The sequence below is a fragment of the Lycium ferocissimum genome, chromosome 3, assembly GCF_029784015.1.
Source record: "Lycium ferocissimum isolate CSIRO_LF1 chromosome 3, AGI_CSIRO_Lferr_CH_V1, whole genome shotgun sequence".
In the NCBI taxonomy this organism is placed as follows: Eukaryota; Viridiplantae; Streptophyta; class Magnoliopsida; order Solanales; family Solanaceae; genus Lycium; species Lycium ferocissimum.
In genome coordinates this window covers 12,841,146-12,864,288 of record NC_081344.1, presented here as the reverse complement: position 1 = coordinate 12,864,288, position 23,143 = coordinate 12,841,146, and the positions used below count along the sequence as shown (strand labels likewise).

General features: G+C 34.2%; 1 protein-coding gene across 1 annotated transcript; it reads right to left on the bottom strand.

The window, feature by feature from the left end:
• Positions 1-2,405: 2,405 nt before the first annotated feature.
• LOC132049764 (auxin transporter-like protein 4) lies at positions 2,406-6,878 on the bottom strand. The gene is made up of 7 exons (XM_059440688.1): positions 6,698-6,878; positions 6,421-6,606; positions 6,084-6,196; positions 5,575-5,758; positions 5,366-5,463; positions 3,970-4,435; positions 2,406-2,845 (listed from the first exon to the last, which is right to left on the bottom strand). The coding sequence occupies exons 1-7, from the start codon at positions 6,866-6,868 to the stop codon at positions 2,603-2,605; spliced, it is 1,461 nt and encodes a 486-aa protein (XP_059296671.1). The 5' UTR covers positions 6,869-6,878; the 3' UTR covers positions 2,406-2,602.
• Between the last annotated feature and the right edge of the window lie 16,265 nt (positions 6,879-23,143).

Below are 23,143 nucleotides of genomic sequence, written 5' to 3'. Positions count from 1 at the left end.
AGAAGAGGAGATTTATATGGAACAACCTGAGGGCTTTAAGGCAAAAGGTAAAGAAAATCTTGTATGCAAACTTAAGAAGAGTCTATATGGATTGAAGCAAGCTCCCAGACAGTGGTACAAGAAGTTTGAGTCCGTTATGGGGGAGCAAGGCTACAAGAAGACTTCTTCGGATCACCGTGTGTGTTGTACAAAGATTTTCTCATGATGACTTTATCATCCTTCTGCTATATGTGGATGATATGTTGATTGTAGGCAAGAATGCTTCCAGGATTGACGAGTTGAAGAAACAGTTGAGTAAGTCTTTTGCAATGAAAGACTTGGGTCATGCTAAGCAGATTTTGGGCATGAGTATTACTCGTTCAAGAGATGAAAAGAAGCTTTATTTGTCACAGAAAAAGTACATAGAACGTGTACTGGAGCGCTTCAACATGAAGAATGCTAAGAGGGTTAGCACACCTCTTCCCCGGTCATCCGAAATTGAGCAAAAAGATGTGTCCTACAACAACGGAGAGGAAAAGAGAGAATGGCCAAGATTCCTTATTCCTCTGTAGCCGTCGGAAGTTTAATGTATGCAATGGTATGCACTCGACCGGATATTGCTCGTACGGTCGGTGTTGTTAGCGATTTCTCGAAAATCCGGGGAAAGAGCATTGGGAAGGCGTGAAGTGGATACTCGGGTATCTAAGAGGAAGCTCAGATGAATGCTTGTGTTTTGGAGGATCAAATCCAATTTTGAAGGGCTATACAGATTCTGATATGGCAGGTGACCTTGATAACAGAAAATCCACTACTGGATATTTGTTTACTTTTTCAGGGGGAGCTATATCATGGCAGTCAAAGTTGCAGAAGTGTGTCGCACTGTCTACAACGGAAGCGGAGTATATTGCGGCTACTGAAGCTGGCAAAGAAATGATATGGCTCAAGAGATTCCTTCAAGAACTTGGATTGCAGCAAATGGAGTATGTTGTCTATTGTGACAGTCAGAGTGCAATAGACTTGAGCAAGAACTCCATGTACCATGCGAGAACAAAACACATTGATGTCAGATATCATTGGATTCGTGAACAAGTGGAGAACGAATCATTTCAGGTCAAGAAGATTCACACGAGTGAAAATCCTGCAGATATGCTGACCAAGGTGGTATCGAGAGACAAGTTCGAACTGTGCAAAGAACTTGTCGGCATGCACTCAAACTAGAAGCCAGTGTACCCTCCTTCAAGTAAATGGGACTGGAGGGGGAGATTTGTGGGGTCCAGTCCCCTATTCCATAATTTAAGGAAGGAAGATTTTTCTTCCTTTGACAAATTATACATTGGCAACAATTGTGGACTACATACGTGATGTAAGCGCTTACCTCATCATAGTCGTGATGTAAGCGCTTACCTCATCATAGGAAATTCATTCCTATAAATAGGCAGCTTATGGTTCATTTGTAAACACACCAAACACCAAAATCATTTGCTATACACCAAAGTGAGAGCAAAGTGAGGTATTCCATAGACTGAAAGAAAAAAAAGTCTGTGAAGAAAAATAGAGTGTGAGTGATACTGTAGTAAGGTGGGAAAATCAAAAGAGTGTTTTTCTTTTGTGGGTGTAGTGGTCTTAGGAGTATTTATACTCGTTACTACACAGTGTAAAATTCCTTACTATAGTGATATCAAATTTTGCTCCTCTTGGCCGTGGTTTTTCCCTTATTCGGAAAGGGTTTCCACGTAAAATCTTGGTGTCATTATTGCTGCATTTTATTCTTGTTGATTTAACCATAACTTAGTGTTCCGCGTTTATCACTAATACCGTGAATATTATTTTTGCGGGTCTAAGATATTCCCAACAAAAGGGTCTTCATATAATACATATGCTTTTAAAAGCAATATAAGCAAAAGAAGAAAAAACGTATTAAGGAAAAAAAAAAATGAAATAAAAAGTGAAAGAGCTATGAGATGTTCGTGCATGTTCAAGCTTCTGGTTAAACATGTGAGATGGAAGAAAAAACGGCACGTGATAGAAACGTCCAGCCCATGTGAAGCGGTGGACTTTGAGAGAAATCTCGGGTCAAAAGGGTCATTTTGATGAAAAATGTTCACCTTCAAATGCCAAATCTCTTGTGAACCATCAATTCTATGTTATAATATACAAAATTTGTGAACTAAGAAACTATACAACAATAACAAAAGAACAAACCCAGTGTAGTTCCAAAGATAAGTAGGGTGTATGCAAGTCCTTACCATGTCTCATAAAGATAGAGAGTTGTTTCTGATAAACCCTCAACTCAAGTAAAGCATCTTAAACAGTTGGAAAACTAAAGCAATACAAAAAATTATTGTATTTAACTTATCAAATCGTAATATACCATATAAAATAAGATATGGATAATAACTTACTAATCCGCCAAAAGAGGGACAAAAGGAGTGAAACTAACATATCTTGATTTAATTAGCCTATCCTTTGATAGTAAATTAACCAGCAATCCGACACATATCTAATATCGTAAGGAAAAAAATCAAAACACTAGCAAAAGAAAAAGAAAATTTAGCACTCAACACATGTGGGGTTAAATACAAAAATATTCATCGAACATTTTGACCATTGACTTCTCCGACATCTAGGGGTGCACAGTGGCCTGAGGCGACGAATGTGGTGGCAGACTTGGCGGAGGTACTGCTGGTTTGCACTGGTAACATTTTGCAAAAAGGCCAAATGTATCAACCTGTTTGATGAAATTGCTCATGCTGGCCCATCCACCAAACCCAAACCCAACAACCAAAACCCAGCCCACTATAAATATGTTAATGGCATACATGACAGTCCAGCTTGGCATGAATGATGGTGGCTTCTCTGCTGCATTCTGCAATTTTCATTCAACGAAAGAGAGTATGTCTTATATACTGACAATATAAAAATATTTACACGATCATATTTCTTAAAAGCTAGGTAAATATATAGACTAAACATGGATCGGTTACATGATATAGAACAGAATGGATAATTTGTCAAGGCATGTCAAATTACATTGAATACATAAAAGTATTATACGTTATTATAAATAAATAAAATTAGTAAAGAAGAATGTACAACTTGATGGGGTATATAGCAGGTTGACAAATGAGTCAAGTCAATTTCTAGAAGGGAGAAATTTCTAATTTGATGATATATGGAACATTTTAAAATAGGTCAATTCAAGGGACATAAGGGGCATCAACAAATATACTCATCTCAAACATAATACAACAATGAGACTGTAGGCAGATAACTAAATGAAAATGACTTCCCACCCATACAAAATATTTCCAAATCAAAGCCTTTAATGCCTCTATTGTACCTTTGCTTCCATTCTGTCCCTTCTCTTAACCATTACCCAACCCTTTTTTTTTTTTGCAACCCTTCTCCTTCAGCTCCTCATTAACATGATTTATTTAAAAAGAATTTACTACTACACATATAGTGTGAAGATTTGTTTACACTATTAATATACTTAATTAACTCATTGCAGTGGCATGTTACCTGTCTCATTTTTCAGGTTACTAGTCCAATTTATTACGAACAGTTACTACTGCTAATTATCATTTATATGATCTGATAGTGTAAACATTCTTTTACTTTATCCGTTAATAAAAGTTTAACTACGAAAATGAGGGTATCTACGTACTTAGGTTTCATAAATTAACTATATGTTCATGAAATTTATCACAAGTTGTGTGAGGGTTGTATTTGCTTGACAAGTGGAGTTTGTGACCCAAATTAAGAATTTAGGTCAACAAATCTGACTTATCAAACATAAACAAATCCTCAGGCAACTTATGAACGTCGTGTGAGACCCAATTTTTTTTTTTTTTTCAATAACACAATATGTCGAGACAAATAAAATACTCATGTAACAAGGGACCTAATTCAAAAGCATTGTGAATACATGCACAAAGTACAGTGAGTAAATTTTTGAATTTTCGGAAGGCATAGAAATAAATGCATTACCTGTCGAGCAGAGGCTTTTCTATAAGTGAGCATATGAGCAAGAGCTGGGATGATGTAGACAGTGAAACTAACCAACAGAGCCCCAACAGCAGAGTTAATAGGCCCAAAGAATGGGAAAATAATAGCCAAGAACCATATAGGTATCACAACAGGCAACCTAACAAGTGCCCTTAAGCATATGCTTTTAGTGTCATGCATCCCTATCACCTTCTCCCACACAAAGTACAACGGCGTACAAGCAAATCCGAACGTAATAAACTGGTGAATCAACATCAATATAACTGCAACATCGCGCCATCCGTCTTTAGGAAGAAGCGAAAAAGCGTTACTATGGTTTAAAAGTTGGTCTCCGAATGCCCAGTAGACTGCTGCAGCTGATGGAATGGTTAGGGTGAAAACGTAGAGTGTGGCTATTAAGTAAATGTACTTGAACTTCTGGGGTTTCCACATTGCATGCATGATTTCCCTAAATATAAACAAAAAGGGATATTAGATTAGTTTAACCATGCCAGTAAATGACTATATTGGGTGTGAAAAGTGACAAGTACAGCATAACAAGAATATGGAATCTAATGATATGCTCTAATTATTTAAAGTAATTATAAGTACGTTGGAGAACATTGGCATTGGATTCTACACAATTCATAGTTGTCCCCCAATGGCGGAAGTAGTTTATTGGGTACGGTTCATCGAACTCAATATATTTTTATGCAAAACATAGATACATATGTAGAAAGTACTAAGAATTCAACATTTACTAAATTTTAAATTTATAATATAAAAAATATAATGAGTTCAGTGCTAAGAATCTTAAGGTTGAAATCATCAAGTTTAAATTCAGGATTCCTTAACCCGAGTTTAACTCATTTCCATTGACACGGTAAATAACTTTTTACGCTTTCAATACAATTTAATTTGTTGTAGAATGCTACTAGTTCCTTCTTATTTATTAAGTTACTAATTCCACTTATTTCGAGTGGTTACCTGTAGTTAGTGGCGGAGCCAGGATTTCCGCCGAGGGGTTCAAAATATAAAAAAGTGAATATACGAAGAAGCCTAAGGGGATTCAACGTTTACTATATATATATAAAAAATAATTTTAACTTTGTAAAAACAGTGTTTTTTTTCCACCGAGGGGATTCGGATGAACACTCTCGGCATAGTGTGGCTCCGCCACTGCCTGTAGTTACCTTTTACGTAACCTGATGGTGGAAAATATTTCACTCTGGTAATGTAGATGTGTAACTTAAAAGTTATTAAATGCAATCACCCATAGTTAAAACTATTGAACTAAAAATAATGTTAAATAACCTTCTATAACTGGTTAAATTGTACTAATGGTTACAAAAATTCATTTAAAATCGGAAAAAAGAATGAGCTGGGTATGAGAGCTTACACAGTAACAGCATGTCCACCAAAGGTGTAAAGAATATTGGTGGCACCAGTGAAATACAGCACAAGCTTCGCTGGAGCTGAGTGTTGCACATTTTCAACCTATAATAACATATAAATGATCCCTCCATTTATAGAAATTGCAAAGCGAAATTTGAAAGTACATTAATAAATGGTGGATATTGTTTAGGAAATATGAGTTCTGTTATCTACCTGGCCATGAGCTATAGCAGCAACAGTTAAGTACCATGCTGTGTAAGTGGTCATCCCAAGGCCAAGAAAAGACCAAATCCGGTAGTTATGAAAAGAAGGAATAAAAACAGTGGTAGCACAACATGCTCCAAATATATATGTCCATGTCCTCTTGTCTAAATGATCATTGACGTAATATATGTTACTGTACCAAATTAAAAAAAAAATCCATCAAATTAATAATCAAGATAATGTTTTTAATTAGAGTTTTAACTTCTATAACAGTTAAAAATAATTAAGTATTGACTATCATGCCACTTAAGAAATAACTATAGGTAAATGTAGTTATCTTTCACTAGTAAGAGAGATTTTAATTAATAACGTGAAAAATCGGCTCTGCAACAAGTTAAAATAAACTGGTAGTCTCAAATATTTTTACTACACTGCCAATCTTTTTATTTAAATCGCAGTTTTGATAGATTTAAATATTGTTTAAATGAAGAATTGAGATCATGTTCATAGCACCATACCTTGCGCAACCAATAAGTTGTATGACAGATCCAAACAGAAGAAAAGTACAGTTGAAGGCAAGCCCCAGTGCTTTCCAGTAAGGACCCAGTAGTCCATCAAGTACTTCGAACCACTGCCAGTTGAAAAAGAAATCAGATACAAAGTAAAATGAATAAATCTATTTGCAACAAGTCATAAGATTCTTGTTTTTTTTAAAGATACTGAGAATATTACAAGTTGAAATATCTGGTAGTGAGGTAGTACTGATCAGAAGAGAATAATTAGTTTGTTTTTTTACCACGACCCACTGAAATTCAGCCCTTTGTTATTCCAATTTGTAATAAGAAAAATACCTACCTGAATGACATGATTCTTGAAGCTAACACCTTCTTTCTCTTTTCTACTTCTATACTCTATGTAGAGAACACTGATGAGGTATGCAGTCCAACTTCCAACAAGACCATAAAACACTTGAAGCACTATCCCTGATACCATACCAAGTTGAGAAAATGAATATGGTAGTGTCAACAGCACTTGAGCAACCTGTTAAAAACAAATGAAATTAAGAATACACATATATTTACTAAACAATCATAAAAAGAATAAAAAAATAATACTATAGTTTAGTTCTCACTTGATTAGATGCACAACTGAACCAAGCATCCCAAACAGAACCACCATGCCAGAAGAGACTTTTGAGATTGAAAATGGACTGATCTTCTTCTGATTTCTCAACTTCCCCATCATGATCGGTTTCATTGAAATTTGACACAATAGCTTCCTCTCCTTGCTTGTGTGGATACATTTTAATTTGCAAATAAAACGTCTAAATTCTTGCAGATCTGCAAACACACACAAAAAATAGAAAATAAGACAAAAAAGAATACACCAACCCCCAAAAAATACTAGAACTACTTTCCAAGAATTCCCTAGATCCAAAAATAAAGAAAAAAAACCACCTCCAGAAAAAGAATGTAAAATAAAATAAAATATAAAAAACAACAACATAAAACCATTTTCCCACTTTCTTCAAATACCTTGTTTTGAGATGTCTCTTTCTTGAAACCAGATGTCCTGTGCAAGAAGCCAAAAAAACTTCTCCTTTGAGCTATTCTTTATGTTTTGTTTCCTCAAAGGTAAAAACAAAAGAGAGCTCTATTACAACTCAATTTACACTGAGAAGCAGAGAAGAGAGAGATAAAAAAACAAGTTTCGAAGATTGCTCCATTTCAAGAATTGACAGAACAGAGAAGGAGAAATTAATGTAGCTCAATAATAATTGCAACAACAAAAATCTCAACTAATAATTCAAAAGGGCACTTAAATGCAGTTGATTTAATATTTATAGTCACAGAGACGATTCACAAAGGCGGCGAAAGTGACCGTAAAACAGGTAAAAAGGTCTCAGAGATTTTGTATTGATGAATACAGACTAGAAGTAGGAGCAGGGGAAGAAAAAGCAACTTTTCAGTAGTATTCTAAGTACACATAACGTATTTATAAACAACAGTAGCAAGAGCTAGCTAAGCCTATTTACATATACATAAAAAAATGGATAAAAAACTCAACTCTATTCCGCGTATATTCCGATCATAATAAATAGTCTTTCCCTTTTAATTTGATTGTCTTAGTTTGACCGGATGAGGAGTTTATGAAATTAAATATTTTTTTTATTCAAAATAAATGAATTTTTAAAAGTTCAAAAAGGTTATTTTTTTTTTTTTTTTAAATTACCCTTCTCTCTAATGGATTTTTCAATCTCAATGCTGACTATTTTATTTTAAAAAAAAACTAGGGGAAAAAAGGTAATATTGTCAAATAACCATTTGATTAGTGTAATTGATTAACTTTCTTCAGGAGGTATGTCACACCCCGAAAATTCAACTATTTTGGATCGGAGAGTGGGGCTTCTGAATCTTGTGGCTCTTAAATTAAATATACGTATAATATACCAAAATGTTCTTTAATTTTGTGATTTTTAAACATTGTAGTAATCTACAGATTACAGAATCGATGTTAACACCAAACAACAAGAAGCTAAGAACTGTGGATAATCGATATCATAATGGGGAAGAAAGAGAGATGAAATTGAGAGTTAATTGATGTATATTTCATTGATGAAGTAATGATATAAAATTTGTATATTACAGCTAATGAGATGATATATATATATCTCTTTTTCAGCTTAACCGATTATAACTAATCTAAGTAGCTAATTAACAACTTAAACTACTTAACAACTTAATAATGAAATTACATTTACGATACTTAATATCATTCAAAGTAGGTGTAAATATATCAAGAACACCTAGTTTGGACTTAAATATTCATTAATTTTTTTTCAAAATATCTACTTAATTACCTACGTTTTGTCAAAATATCTCTACTCATTTGGTACCGATAGTAATCAACCCTTGTTGTATTTTCTCCCTAACAAAGTGACAGTCAATCTCGATGTGTTTTGTTCTTTCATGAAACACGGATTATTCGTCCGTATACGTCGACTTGTCGCTTATGAATTTATTTCCTAACCTTAAAGCCAAGAATCCAAATTAGGGCTACGCACGGAGCTCTTTGAAAAAAGACTTTCGTGAAATAAGTGAGTCTCTTATCTTCACAATATTGTCACAATATGCTTGATCCTGACCATTTTGGGCGATGTTTGATGTATGATCTGAAAGCCGCATCATGTGAGACTTTTGGGACTTTGTAAGAACTGACTAAGAGTTTGCACTCCAAATGTTATGCCAGGCCTAGTTACTGTCAAGTAAAGTAACTTGCCAATCAGTCTTTGATACACTATTTGATCAACTGGAGGATCTTCCATGACCTTTTCTCCATTCTTCCTTAGAAAATCATCATAAACTTGAGAAGTTAGCTTTAGGTTTGTATCAATAGGAGTACAGGCTGGTTTTGTACCTGATAGTCTTGCCTTATACACCAATTATAGTGCATATTTCCCTTGATGCATTGTAGTTCCCATTTTTGACCTGGCAAACTCAATGCCTAAGAAATATTTCAACTCGCATAATCTTTCATCTTGAAAGCCTTGCTTAATAATGTTTCCTCGATTAATTTTGTGATTTTCAATACCAGATGACTGTTCCTTTCTCTGATTGTTTAGTGAACACAAAATGATCAAATGGACTTTGTTTGAACTTAAAACTGATCAAAGCATCTGATAATTTGGCATTCCTTGCCCTGAAAAGCCATAGACCGGTCTATTGCTAATCCTTTCTCAAAACAAACTAAGTTTCGCCAAATAAATAAATCGCAAGACATTGTAACATCAATTGATAAATGTGCCAAATTTCGATCTTGCCAATGACAAAAACGGTGTTTGTAACCGCATATGTTTCTTAGTAGTACAAATACATTATTACTATTAGCCTTATACTTGCTAATACAATTTCCCAAGTATTGTTATTTTCTTAATTTATTAATTAATCATGATCTTAAAAATTAGGCTTGATACTTGGCACTCAGATTATCATAACTCACATTTAATCCTAAAGACTATTGTCTATTATATGTGACACAAAGTCTTTAGCCGACACATAATTTTCTTGCTTCTTTTGTTGACTTTGAAGCTTGTGAGAATTCTAAGGAGCTTGGTGACGCTTTTTTCTCTCTACGTCATTATACATTTGATAATCCATGGAGGATGTTGCGAATCGTTGATATGAGATGTTGATGGTCGATTAAAATATCCTCTTGTAAGTTAGAAGGTATAGAAATCACACTTTGATCAACAACTAAATCAGTAGGTAAATCTATTTGTTTTATTGAACCGGCTCTCGGTGTCTTGGTGTTATTCGAAATAAAGGTTGAACATAAACATTTTCTTGAAATACTACATCCCTATTAACAAAGAACACGAAATTAATGAGATCATATAGTATATAACCCTTCGATTAGAATAACCCGTATTATGACGTATAAAGTCAAACTTAGTCATATCCTTGGCATAGCATAAACTACCTAATACTCTCAAATGCCTTAAACTAGGTTGCCTATGATACATTCTTTCATAAGGTGACACATTATTTAGAACCATTATTAATAATATAAACGACACGGACACGGTGTCTCCCGTTCTATAGGTATTTTCCCTTGAAATCTAATGGCCCTTGTTACTTCTAAAATATATGCATGTTTCCTCTCAGCAACACCCATTTCTTTGAGGGTATACATCTAATTCTTTGGTGCGGCCTAATTGTTTAAACAAACCATCACACACTGAGTTGACAAACTCAGTACCATTATCAGTCCTTATAATTTTCACTGTTTTATCAAAGGCGATTTCGTAGCATACCAAAAAAGTGTTGTGAACAAACACACACATCAGACTTATGTTTTAACAAGAATATCCATGTGAATCTAGAATAGTCATCCACAACAGTAAGAAAAAATCTATTGCCATCAAAAGTTGCAATTTCATAAGGTCCCCACAAGCCTACATGAAGTAAATCCAAACAGGAATATTACTAGAAGGAAAAGGTAACGTTGTCACATTTGCACGAGGACATACACTTATCAACTTTTATTTTGATAGACTGTAAACTACTAGAAAGTAATTTGTTTAAGACTACAGAAGAAATGTGTCTAAGCCTTTGATGCCAAAGAATGATATCCTCGGATGCAATCTCAGATTTATGATTTTGTACAGCTAAACTGATATGTCTTCCATTATGTTGATTTAATAGAAGATATAAGCCTTCTTCTTCTTTACCAATCTCCTTCACCCTCCCAGTAAAGAGATCCTGCAAAAGACAAAAGTCAGGATAAAAGGAAGCACAGCATTGCAGTTCTTTTGTTAATTTTGAAACTGAGAGTAAATTGTAGGCAAACTGAGGTATGTAAAAAACATTAGAAATTGTACTTCTTGGAGAAATAGTACTTTCACCAGTATGTTTTACTAGTACTGTATTGCCATTTGGTAAATGTACTTTCTTTGATCTGATAGGATCTTTAATAGAATTTGTATTTAATAAGGTTATGTCTGATGTCATATGATTTGTGGCCCCTGTGTCAATGATCCATTCAGAGGCATTTGGTGCTACACAAGCCATATGTTTCAGACTCTCTTCTGTATGTGCAGATACAACATCTAGTGCTGCATCTTCACAAACTTGTGACATAAAGCGTATGCGGATGTAAACCAAAATTATTTAGCAAGTTGTATATTTAAGCATCTCTACATCATCATGCCTCCCACTTCATTCATTTGACCACCTCCACTTGAACTAGCTTGATTACCATGAGAGGTTTCTCCAGCAAACATTTGAGATTGATTTTGTCCAAACTAATTTGCAGCAGAAGTCTGAATCAAAGTTCCTACTCCAAAGCTTTGTGTACCATCATTCTTTGATGTCTCAGAACTCATCTCACCAACCACATTATAAGCTTCACCATTAGTAGAACCATTTTTCTTCTTTGACTTAAAGTCTGACAGATATCCAACCAGCTTGTAGCAAGTCTCTCTACTATGACCCTTGCATTTATAGTAATCACACACTAAACCAGAATAAAAATTCTTCTTGAATCTTTGATTCTGAAAGCCATTATTGTTACCATTGTTACCACCACCATTCTGATAGTTATTACCAGTTTGATAGTTATTACCATTTCTAGAGTACATCGCTATATCCAGATTTCCCAAATTGGCAGAAGCGTTGATTCCTACCACACCAAAATTAGAAGCAACAGACTTCTGTCCTTTATCACTAACAACCATTGAGTAGGCTTGGTTTATGGAAGGTAAAGGGCACATCATAAGAATTTGGCTTCTAGCTTGACCATAAGAATCATTAAGACCCATTAAGAACTGAAAAAGCTTTAATTTCTGAAGATGTGCAATAAAATCCTTAGACTTAGGACAATTACAACCCGGTGCAGGTACCAATGCATCAAATTCTTCCCAAAGATTTTTCAATCTTGAGAAATATGCAGAAACAGTAGAGGTTCCTTGAGTAATGGTAGCAATTTCTTTATGCAAATTGTAAGTTCTTAAGCCATCTACTTTACTAAATCTCTCAATTAATTCCTCCCTTGAGCATTAGAAGCATACATAATACCCCGAAGACTCATTTTCACACAAAATTCATCATCCAAGAGAGTACATAGTGTTTACCCTCTCCCAATTACTTCGGGATACTTTTAACACTACGCATACCATTAACTAAGCCTAGTTATTTCTACAAGCAAAAGCGTAATTGATCTAAACCAATAGAAAAATTCTTGATACCTGTCAATTGGAGAAATAATCTGAATTTCACTCACATCAGATGGTGAAAGGAACAGAGGATGGGTGTAATCGATCCCGAAGCCCGATTGCTTGAAAAGAACTCCCGTCATACTCGAATTTGGTACTCCATTCTCGGGATTCAACGGATTTCCATTGGCATCCATATTTTTTCATTCGAGTTTATGAAGCGGAAGTAAGATTTTGAAGAAAACGAGTGATTTCACTCAAGAATTGATTGACGGAGCTTTCAATTGAACGAAATTGTAACCCGCTCTGATACTATGTAGTAATCTACAGATTACATAATCAATGTTAACACTAAACAACAAGAAGCTAAGAACTGTGGATAATCGATATCATAATGGAGAAGAAAGAGAGATGAAATTGAGAGTTAATTGATGTATATTTCATTGATGAAGTAATGATATAAAACTTGTATATTACAACTAATGATATATATATATATATATATATATATATATATATATATATATATATATATATATATATATATATATATCTTTTTGAACCGACTACTCTCAACTAACTAATCCACTAAGTAGCTAATTAACAACTTTAACTACTTCTTAACAACTTATATAATGAAATTACATTTCTGCCCTTTATATACTTAATATCATTCAACAAACATGTTATGTGGAATGTTGAAATTAAAGAGTTGCCAAATTAAGAAAGAGAAATTCTTTTAAAACAAACTAAAAAATAAAGCAAGACAAACAAATTGAAATATATGATATGTCTTCAAATACATTATTACTAAGTCATAATTGCTAATACATATTCTTACCTTAATTTATTAATTAATCATGATAAAAATTAGGTACGAGTAAATGTTTACCTAAAAATTGTGTGTTGTATGTGAGATAATTTTCTTGCTTCTTTTGTTTGGAAATTCTTCTTTTTTCTCTCTACTTATACATAGGGGTTGGCGTTCGGTTCTTTGGTTCAATTTTTTCAAAGTTCGGTTTGGTTTTTGGTTTAATGCAAAACCAAAACAAAGGTTACTGGAATATAAAGATCAATTGTGTTCAATGTTCATTGTTGTAGGTTAGGTGAAATGAAATTAGGGTGGGTCTATAGGGATGGACTTGGATAAATTAATTTGGGGTTGAGAGAGTGGACTGCGATCTGTATGATGCGATGTTGTAAAAAAAAATTATATTCAAAAAAAATACCGAAGAATCATGACCCGGAACGGAACACCAAACCGAACACCGAATTTATTATATAAAAAAAAAACGAAACTGAATTAGTTCTACTCGGTCCGATTTTTCGATTTTAGGTATTTATGCTCAGCCCTACTTATACATATAATTCTCATCTTGGGTCTTCGAGTTTTGGTACAAGTAAAGAAAATAATAGAGAAAAGGAAAAAATATTATCATTTAAAATCTTACAGACTTTTTTAGAATTTAAGTTTATAAATGGACATGTGAAGATTTATCAGAAATGTAATTTACATTATAATAGTACCAATTAGTAGTTGTCAGTATGTATAGATTTACGTGTGACTGTTTAAAGCTTTTTGCAACTTGAGTGATAAGAATTAAAACTCAGTTGTTTTATAGGCTGTTAACATTATAAACGCTCCTAACGGCCCCATAGTGTAATGAAAATAAAGTAAAATATATGAACAATTATGTAGTTGTTCATTATATCATTCTATGTTTGACTATCATTTTCTCATGCATGTGCAATCCTTTCGTATAAAATACAAAAGAAGATTACAATTTTAAAATAATTGTTATCTTATTTCAGTAAAAGATATCATGTGCTGGATCTGCAACTTTTTATTTTTTATTTCTTTTTTGATGTAGTAAAGTACAAATTTCATGTAAATTATTGTAAATCACAATCAAGTACAAATATTCAAAGTTCACAATAGCTTAATACGTTCCAAATTAACCACTTGACGGTGGATTTGACTTACAATAACTTTTTAATTTCTCGTAATCTATTCGATAATTTTCCATATAAGATGGAGACAAAAAGAATATACCTTAGTCATATTGATTTCTGAGAATTTAACACCTTACCTAATTCACAGTGCGAACTGTAGAAACAACTTGACCAATCATTATTGACCTTTTGCTTTTATTTTTTGATTTTTTTTAAAAAAAAATCATAAAAATGAAACTTAGGGTATGGTTGGTATGGAGGAGTTTTTTTTATTTTCCCATGTTTGGTTGGTCAAATTTTGTTGAAAGTATTTTATCTAGGAAAACAAGTTCCTTAAAATAAAATGACTTTCCTATTGGAAGTAGGAAAAACAAGTTTCATAGTGGCATTCCACATTTATTGTCTCCATCAGACCCTCCAACCAGTGCGGATTTCTATGTAAAAGAAGGGCTGCGTGAATCCATGGTCACCTCATTAAACTCGGTATATTATGTGTATAATTTTAAAATATATATCTAATATTACTTTATGGCACGCATGTTACAAAAGACTTAGTGGTGCACTTGGTTGAAAGCTAAGTTATATATATTGTTTTTCCTTTCTTTAATAGTGCACCCATGTCCTAAAATCCTAGATAACACACCCTAGGTTTTCTTTGAATGATGTATTGCAGCTATAAGAAATAAGACCGCCTTTTTAATGGAATAATGCTGTTAAACATCGGTGTAAACTGTAAATAGTAGTAGGACTTGTGCTCTCTTAAAGGCTAATTGGCAGAAACGGCCTTTGTTCATATACTCAAATATATTCCACATGAAGATTATTTTAAATGTTCCAATATATTCTTACTTTGAAATAGTTAGGTGGAAATAGAAAAGAATGACCATGGTTATAGAAATTCGATCTCGTGTATCACTGTTTGAATCTTTATCTCTTGATTATTTGAATGTCACTTGGAACATTCCAGCTTATTCATATTGTTTCCAAAACCTTTTCTTCTACTCTTATCATTATTTTTTTCCCATGCATTAATAATGTAATGACCATATGAGTCCACCACTAATCACATGTTGACTAATAAAGTGAAATCAAGGGATGATGAGGTGTAGACCAGCTAGAGGAAGACTTTTAGTCAATCATGATTACTAACCCCTTTTATCAGTTGATATTTTTCTACATTAATTTTAAAATTATTATGGCTAATGTAATGTTAGTGGCAGAATTAATGATTAAGGAATGGATTTTTAGGCCACGAGGGATCAAAATTATGGAACATGTTCCATCGTTGACATTCACATGGGTCCAGTTATTACTTCTTAAGTGCCACTGCCACTTGCTCTTTCATTATTTCTCAACGAAAGTTCGAGATCTATGACGTTTCAGGGTCTTTCACATTACGCATATTCTTCTTTTTTTTGTGGTCTTGAAGATTTTTCTAATACCCGAAATTAGAGAAAAAATTGGAATCCGTTGATAGTTTTTGGATACGAGTATGGTTTTAGAATGTCCAAAAGCTAATTGTGATAGACTACGAATTAAAATCATGACCAACCAGGTATATCTGCATCTTGGTGACAGTCCGAATTACAATATACTCATCGACCACATTCATGAGAGAGGAGCAAAAGAAAATTTAACAGAAAGTATTAACTGGATGTTCTTTTATAAACTTTTAATTCGTTAGTGGTATTGTCTGAGAATATTGCTAACTTGGACTACCTTTGGCGTGCAGTAAGATTTCTTCAATATAATATATGTAGTTAAAAATGCTCTTCTTTAAAATCTATTCGTAAAGTTTTTTGGAGTTTAATAGTAAAAATTTTGGTATGATGGAAAGTACTGGAAAAAAAAAATTAAATTCTTTCATAAGCTAACTGAATTAAAATCTGTCAAGAGAAGAAGCTTCAAACTTTAAACTTTAAACATACATTTTCAGATTGGCAAATCTTTTAATATTTACCTCCATCTATCATTAAATCAGCAAATTAACTTAGTTATGTTTAAAGTTACAAGTGAAGAATGTGACATGAGGTATTGTCTCTGTAATTGTTGTCGCTTGTCAGCAATACAAATTGACGGTGAAGCCGGTAGGACTTTATACCCCCCTCTTTGTACCTTTTCGAATATTAATAAACTACACCAAGAACTTAATTGAACCTAGAAGGGAAGAAGAATTGATGATAGAGCAGTGATAGAGACGGTAATTAATGATTGATGATGTGATCTGGTATTAATGGTGTGAATTCAAGAATAAAGAGAGGATAGAGAAAGAATAATGAATCTGTATATTGAACTTGTGAATTGAAAATGATGTACAACAGGTTTATATACAGTTGAACTACTAACTGTATTTAGGAAGATAATTAACTTCTAATCTAACTACTTCTTTAACTAATTCAGTATATAGAAAAAGACTATTTTACCCTTAATACTATTTTACACTCCCCCTCAAACTAGGTGGAGGAAAAATATTCAGTACACCTAGTTTGGAGTTTAAATATTGATGCTGAACTTTGTTAATTTAAATCTTTGGTAAGAACGTCTGCTGGCTGATCCTGAGAAGCCAGGTAGTTGGTGGTGATCATGCCTTGCTGAATTTTCTCTCTAATGAAATGACAGTCGATTTCAATATGTTTTGTAAGCTCATGGTAAACTGGATTAGCAGCAATTTGGATTGCTGCTTTACTATCACAATAAACATCAACTGGTCCTTGAATTTCTACACCAACTTCCTTCAATAGTCCAAGTAGCCAAACCAATTCTGCAACTGTTGTTGCCAAGCATCTATGCTCAAATTCTACAGAGCTCCTAGAGACCATGGTCTGTTTTTTTTTATTTCTATGGCACTAATGATTCACCAAGCTTGATTAAAAAACCAGACACTGATTTCCTAGTAAGAGAGCATGCTGCCCAGTCTGCATCACAGTATGCAGTAATTGTGTTGAATTGTTTACTTGATAAGAGTATCCCTTCTCCTGGTTGGTTCTTGATGTATTTAACCACCCTCGGAGCTGCTTCCATATGAGATTTCTTAGGTAGTTGGAGGAGCTGGCTTAGTGATTGTACACTAAAGGATATGTCAGGCCTTGTTACAGTAAGATATAGCACTTTGGCAATGAGCCTTTGACATGCATTTACATCTACTAGAGGGTCACTTACTCTTTTTGAGTTTCCTTCAGTCTGATCATCATACTGTTTGGATGCGAGCTTCATGTTGATGTCTATAGGGGTTGTGATAGGTTTGGTTGCTGACAGGCCAGCTTCTGCAATAAGCTCAAGACAATATTTTCTTTGGTTCATTAAAATTCCCTTCTCTAGTCTGGCAAACTGAATATCAAGAAAATATTTGAGTTCTCCTAAGTCCTTCATTTTAAATGCTTTGTTCAGTGACTCTTTTGTTTCTTGAATCAACTTCAGATTATTCCCAGTGATTAACATACCATCTACATACACCAATACTATTGTCATTCCTTCACTGGTTTTTTCCTGATAAAAAGAGAATGATCAAACTGACTTTGTGTGAACCGATAATGCCTCACATAGCTTTGCATTCCATTGTCTTGGAGCTTGCTTAAGCCCATCAAGGACTTTACAAGTCTGCATACTTTGTACTCCTCCTGACTTGAAAATCCTTGAGGCATGTCCATGTAAATTTCATCGTTCAAGTCTCCTTATAGGAAGGCATTATGCACATCCATTTGGTGTATATGCCACTTCTTTATGCAACTAGTGAAAGAATGGTTCTAACAGCAACCATCTTGACCACAGGGGAAAATGTTTCTTGGTAGTCAATTCCCTCTTGTTGACTATACCCCTTGGCAACTAGCCTTGCCTTAAACTTTTCCACTTCACATGTAGCTTTGTATTTGACTTTGTAAATCCACTTACAACCTATTGGTTTTTTGCCTTCTGGAAGTGTAGTAATGTACATGTATTATTGGTCTCTAATGCTGAAATTTCTTCTTTCATAGTTGTGACCTATCTAGGATCTTTAATAGCTTGATTGTAACTTGATGGTTCAGTGACTAAAGAGAAAGCTGCAACGTAAGCTTGATGCTTCTAAGACAGATTCTCATATTCATGGTATATGTATAAAGCAAATGGAGTATCCCTATGAATATTCAATGAGACAAAATCCTTCATCCAAATGGAAGGATATTTGACTCTACTTGAAGCTCTATTTTATTGTTCATGTTGTACTTCTTCTTGCAGTATAGGTTGTATCTCATTCTGCTGCACTATAGGAGCAGGTTCATGATCATGATCTTCCTGTGGATTAGCTTGTATAGGTTCAACTTGTAGCAAGTCCTCTTGTCTGAGGTCAGCTTGTATAGGTTCAGTAAATAGTTGATTCGTCTCTCTTGATGGATCAGATGTCTGATTTTGAGAACCATTCATGTTCTGATTAGTTGAATGTTGAGTCTCAACTTGTATAGGAGATAAACTTCCATCCATCATCATATGACTCAAACTGGTATCAGTGAACAGTGTGTGCTGATCTTAACTTTCTTGAAAGGAGAAATATCTTCTCTAAATGTTACATCTCTGTTAACAAAGAAAGACTTGTTAGTTAGATCATATAGTATATAACCTTTTTGAACCTCTGAGTAGCCCATGTGGACTGCCATTTTGGCTCTAGGCATTAGTTTATCATGTTCTTGCACAATATTCGCATAGCATAAACATCCTAACACTCTAAGGTGTTTGAGGTTAGGCTTACCCCTATGACTTCTCAAAAGGAGATGTATTGTTGAGTATAGTACTTGGCATTCCATTTATCAGATAAATAGTAGCCAGTACACAATGACTCCAAAATCGAATAGGAATTTGTCCTTGAAATCTAATGGCCATGGCGACTTCTAATATGTGTCTGTGTTTCCTCTCAGCAACACCATTTTGCTGAGGGGTATATACATAAGATTTCTGATGAATTATGCCCAAATTTTGAACCAACTGTACACATATATAGTTAACAAACTCTGTACCATTGTCATTTCTAATCACTTTCACAGACTAATTAAATTGAGTACTGACATAAATAAGAAACAGTTTTAAGCATACACAAACATCAGATTTCAACTTAAGCAGAAATAACCAACTCATTCTTATAAATTCATCAACCACAGTTAGAAAATACTTGTTGCCATCAAAGGTTGTAGTTTTATAAGGTCCCCAAACATCTACATGAATCATATCAAACATACTAGTACTTTTAATATGGCTAGAAGGAAAAGGCAGTCTAACTTGTTTTGCATGGGGACTAACAGTGCATTTAGCAATACATTCTTAAATATGCAGTAAACTAGCAGGTAAAATTTTCTTAAGAACACCTATAGACACGTGTCCAGATCTCTTATGCCACAGTACTATGTCACAATTAGTCTTCTCAGCAGCTTCATTGACTCTTATATCCAAATTCTTATTTAGACATCTTTGAGTAGTTTGAGATACTAGTAGATACAAGTTTGAGATATTAGTAGATACAATCCATCATCTTTCTTACCAATCCCCTTCACCCTCCCAGTGAAGAGATCCTGGAATAGATAAAAATCAGGGGAAAAAGTTGCAGAACATTTGAGTTCTTTTGTTATTTTTGAAATAGATAGTAAGTTGAACTTAAACTGTGGAATATGAAATACATCTGTTATAGTAATTTGATCAGAAATTGAACTAGATCCTGTATTGTGTTACATTAGAAATATCACCATTAGGTAAAAACACTTTTTTAGGATTGTCCAGTTTAGTGATTGTATCCTTATTCAATAAAATTATTTTAGGTGCCATATGGTTTGTTGCACCTGCACCTATTATCCACTCATGCACACCATCAGTTACTAAGAATGATTTAGGCATACCTGTAATGTTAGCTGGTGCGACTAAGTTAGAATTGTTGTTTATTCCTTTGTTCAACATCTGCATAATTTACTCATATTGCTCACCGGTGAAAGCATAGTTTCCTTGTTGAGTTGTCACACCATTATGATTGTAACTTACAGTTGGTTGAGTTCTTACATTTCTTGTATTGTGACCATACACTTTTTTTACCTATATTGGCAGATGGAATACACGGATTTGTATTATGACCATATTCAGGATTGAACTGAGAGGTTGAACCACCATGATCTTGCATCACATTGGCATTGCAACCATCACTGGTGTTATTAACTTTCCTTTGAAATTCGAAGTCTGAAGGATACCTCAAAACCCTATAACACTTCTCCTTACTATGACCTTTTCTCTTGCATACTTCACACTGAATATTATAGTTTTTTTGAATTTAGATTAAATACGGTATTATTATGGTTCCTAGTATACATAACCATTTCATAGTTGTTGCTAGTGGAAACATGTTGAGCATTATTTCTAGTATGCATAGCCATCTCATAGTTGCTGGATGATCCATGTTGAGTACTCCTTAACACACCTGAAGTTGCAAAGAACTCCTTTCTCACTTTCATCACTAATAATCATAGAATATGCTTGATTTACTGTAGGTAAGGGACTCCTTAGTAAAATCTGACTCCTAACTTGAGAATAGCTCTCATTCAACCCCATAAGAAATTGATTTAGTTTCAATTTCTGCAGATATATAACAAATTCTTTTGACTTGTCACATTCATAACCAGGAGCTGGCACTAAAGCCTCAAATTCTTCCCATAAGTTCTTTAATCTTGAGAAGTAAACTGAAACAACTGATGTTCCCTGGGTTAAAGTTGATATTTCCTTATGCAAATTGAAAGTTCTTGACCCATCAGTTTTATTAAATCTTTCAGCAAGATCTTACCAACCAGCTAAGCAACTAGATACATACATAATACCACATAAAAGACTTTTAGAAACTCCATCCAAGATCCAAGAAAGTACAATTGCATTGACTCTTTCCCACTAATCAGCCGGGCTTTCAGGAAATATTTCTTTTTGCAATTACTATTTACAATACCTAATTTGTTTCTCCCTAAAAGAGCTAATCTCATTGACCTATACCAAATCGAGTAATTCTCAATTCCTATTAATTGAAAAGATTATCTGAATTCCACTTACATCGGATGGTGCCAAAAACAGTGGACGAGTGTAATCGATTCCATTGGTCTGAGAACTCCTTGGGTTTTGAGTCTGTTGCTCCCCAGCAGTTGATGAATTTTGACCTATTAGGACCGCATTGTTGATAATACCATTATTCTCCATATTTGTTCTTCAAATTTTATCGACTTAAGAAATTCAGATTTAGAAGTTGCAGCGGAAATATATGGATTGATTTCAGAGTTCAACTATGGTGTTGAAAACTCTGATACCATGATGTGATCTGGTATTAAAGTTGTGAATTCAAGAATACAGAAAGGATAGAGAAAGAAGAATGAATCTGTATATTGAACTTGTGAACTTCAAATGACGTTCGACGAGGTTTATATACGGTTGAGCTACTATTTGTACTTAAAAGATAATTAACTTCTAATCTAACTACTTCTTTAACTAATTCGGTACATAGAAAAAGACTATTCTACCCTTAATACTATTTTAAAATTGAAGGTACGGCTTTGCAGAAATAACCAATTATAAGCCGAAGATAAAAAGATTAGCGATGTAACAAGAATTACTCCAAGATTCAAGGAAGTGATCAATAGTCAAAATGGAGACAATATATTAAAAATAAGAGAACAATAATGAAATATTTAGACATGTTCCTTTGTTCTAAGCTATCTTCTCCCTTATTCTTGCAAAATCCCTATAACGCTAAGTCTTGTATTTACGTGCGTTGGTAAAAGTACAATTGAATATCTCGTTAAGGTGCGGATATCTCGCTCTATTTGATTAAGGAGATTTAAAATCATTGGGATAGAATATTTATCAGTTTACTAGTCACAATCTTGACTTATCCTCTCTAGAATTGTTACACCCCGTATCTTAGAACTAAGGTTAGACTCATATCGTTAGAGTTTTAACAAAAAAATTTGAAAGTTTGTACGTATTACGAAAGTGGTTGACAAGCCTAATTCGGGCATCCGTAAGCCCTTGATTCGTTGAGAATTTGTAAAAGGTTCCTCAGTGAAAGTTGTAGTACATAGAAATACCTTTCCAAGCATACAAGGACCAGGCCAATTGGAGTTCAGATCAAGGATATATGATCGTATCAAAAGGGCTAATAGGGAGGTTCTTAGGATTCAGTAGAATCGACTAAGTTTTCAACATGTCTGCCTTCCAGCCCAATTTCGGGAAAATCCATTGATAATTTAAGAAAACTTAAAACATGAAAGTTGTATCCCTTTGAAATAAATTTCCAACGGTATATTGTGGAGCCCGAACGGAGCTTTGTCCTAGGAGTTATGCCCATTTTACTGAACGCTATCGACTGAGTGTAAAAATGACAAGGAAGCTAGTGAGCTTGCCCTAAAGCGAGGCAAGGGCTCGCCTTAGACCGCGCTCAGCAAGGTAGGGGTCCAAAAGTGGGAAAAATTCAAGAAAATTATCTAAGTGTAAAATGGACAAGGGTGCTCGCTGAGCTCGCCCTAAAGCGAGGCAGAGACAAGCCATAGATCTCGCTCGGTGAGCCTGGGGGTCCAAAATGCCCGATGCTATAAATTCAACGCTTAACTCTAAATTTCAGTTATTAGACATTACAACTTCGTGCTAAAGCCAACACAACAGCCAGGTTTTTCTCCTACTTCCATAAATCTTAAGATCGCCTCCCCAACGATTCCTAAGTAATTCCAAAATTTATTCATGATTAGTAAGATGATTTTTCATCCAAAACATAGGATTTCCAAGGCAAATCCTTCCCAAGTGATTCAAAGCTAGAGTTTTGGTGTTCTACGCCAGAAAAACGAGTTTAGTTCGTTGGATTGGAGCGATTACGGGTATGTGAAGCTAACTATCTACGTTAGGAAATGTTCATGATTCTCCCTACGTCTCATTCAT

Excerpts from the sequence above, each read along its gene's own strand:
- LOC132049764 (XM_059440688.1), bottom strand. The coding sequence starts at position 6,868 with ATGTATCCACACAAGCAAGGAGAGGAAGCTATTGTGTCAAATTTCAAT. Across the intron at positions 6,197-6,420 it reads TCAAGAATCATGTCATTCAG|TGGTTCGAAGTACTTGATGG; the intron begins GTAGGTATTTTT and ends TTCAACTGGCAG. Across the intron at positions 4,436-5,365 it reads GGTGGACATGCTGTTACTGT|GGAAATCATGCATGCAATGT; the intron begins GTAAGCTCTCAT and ends GTTTATATTTAG.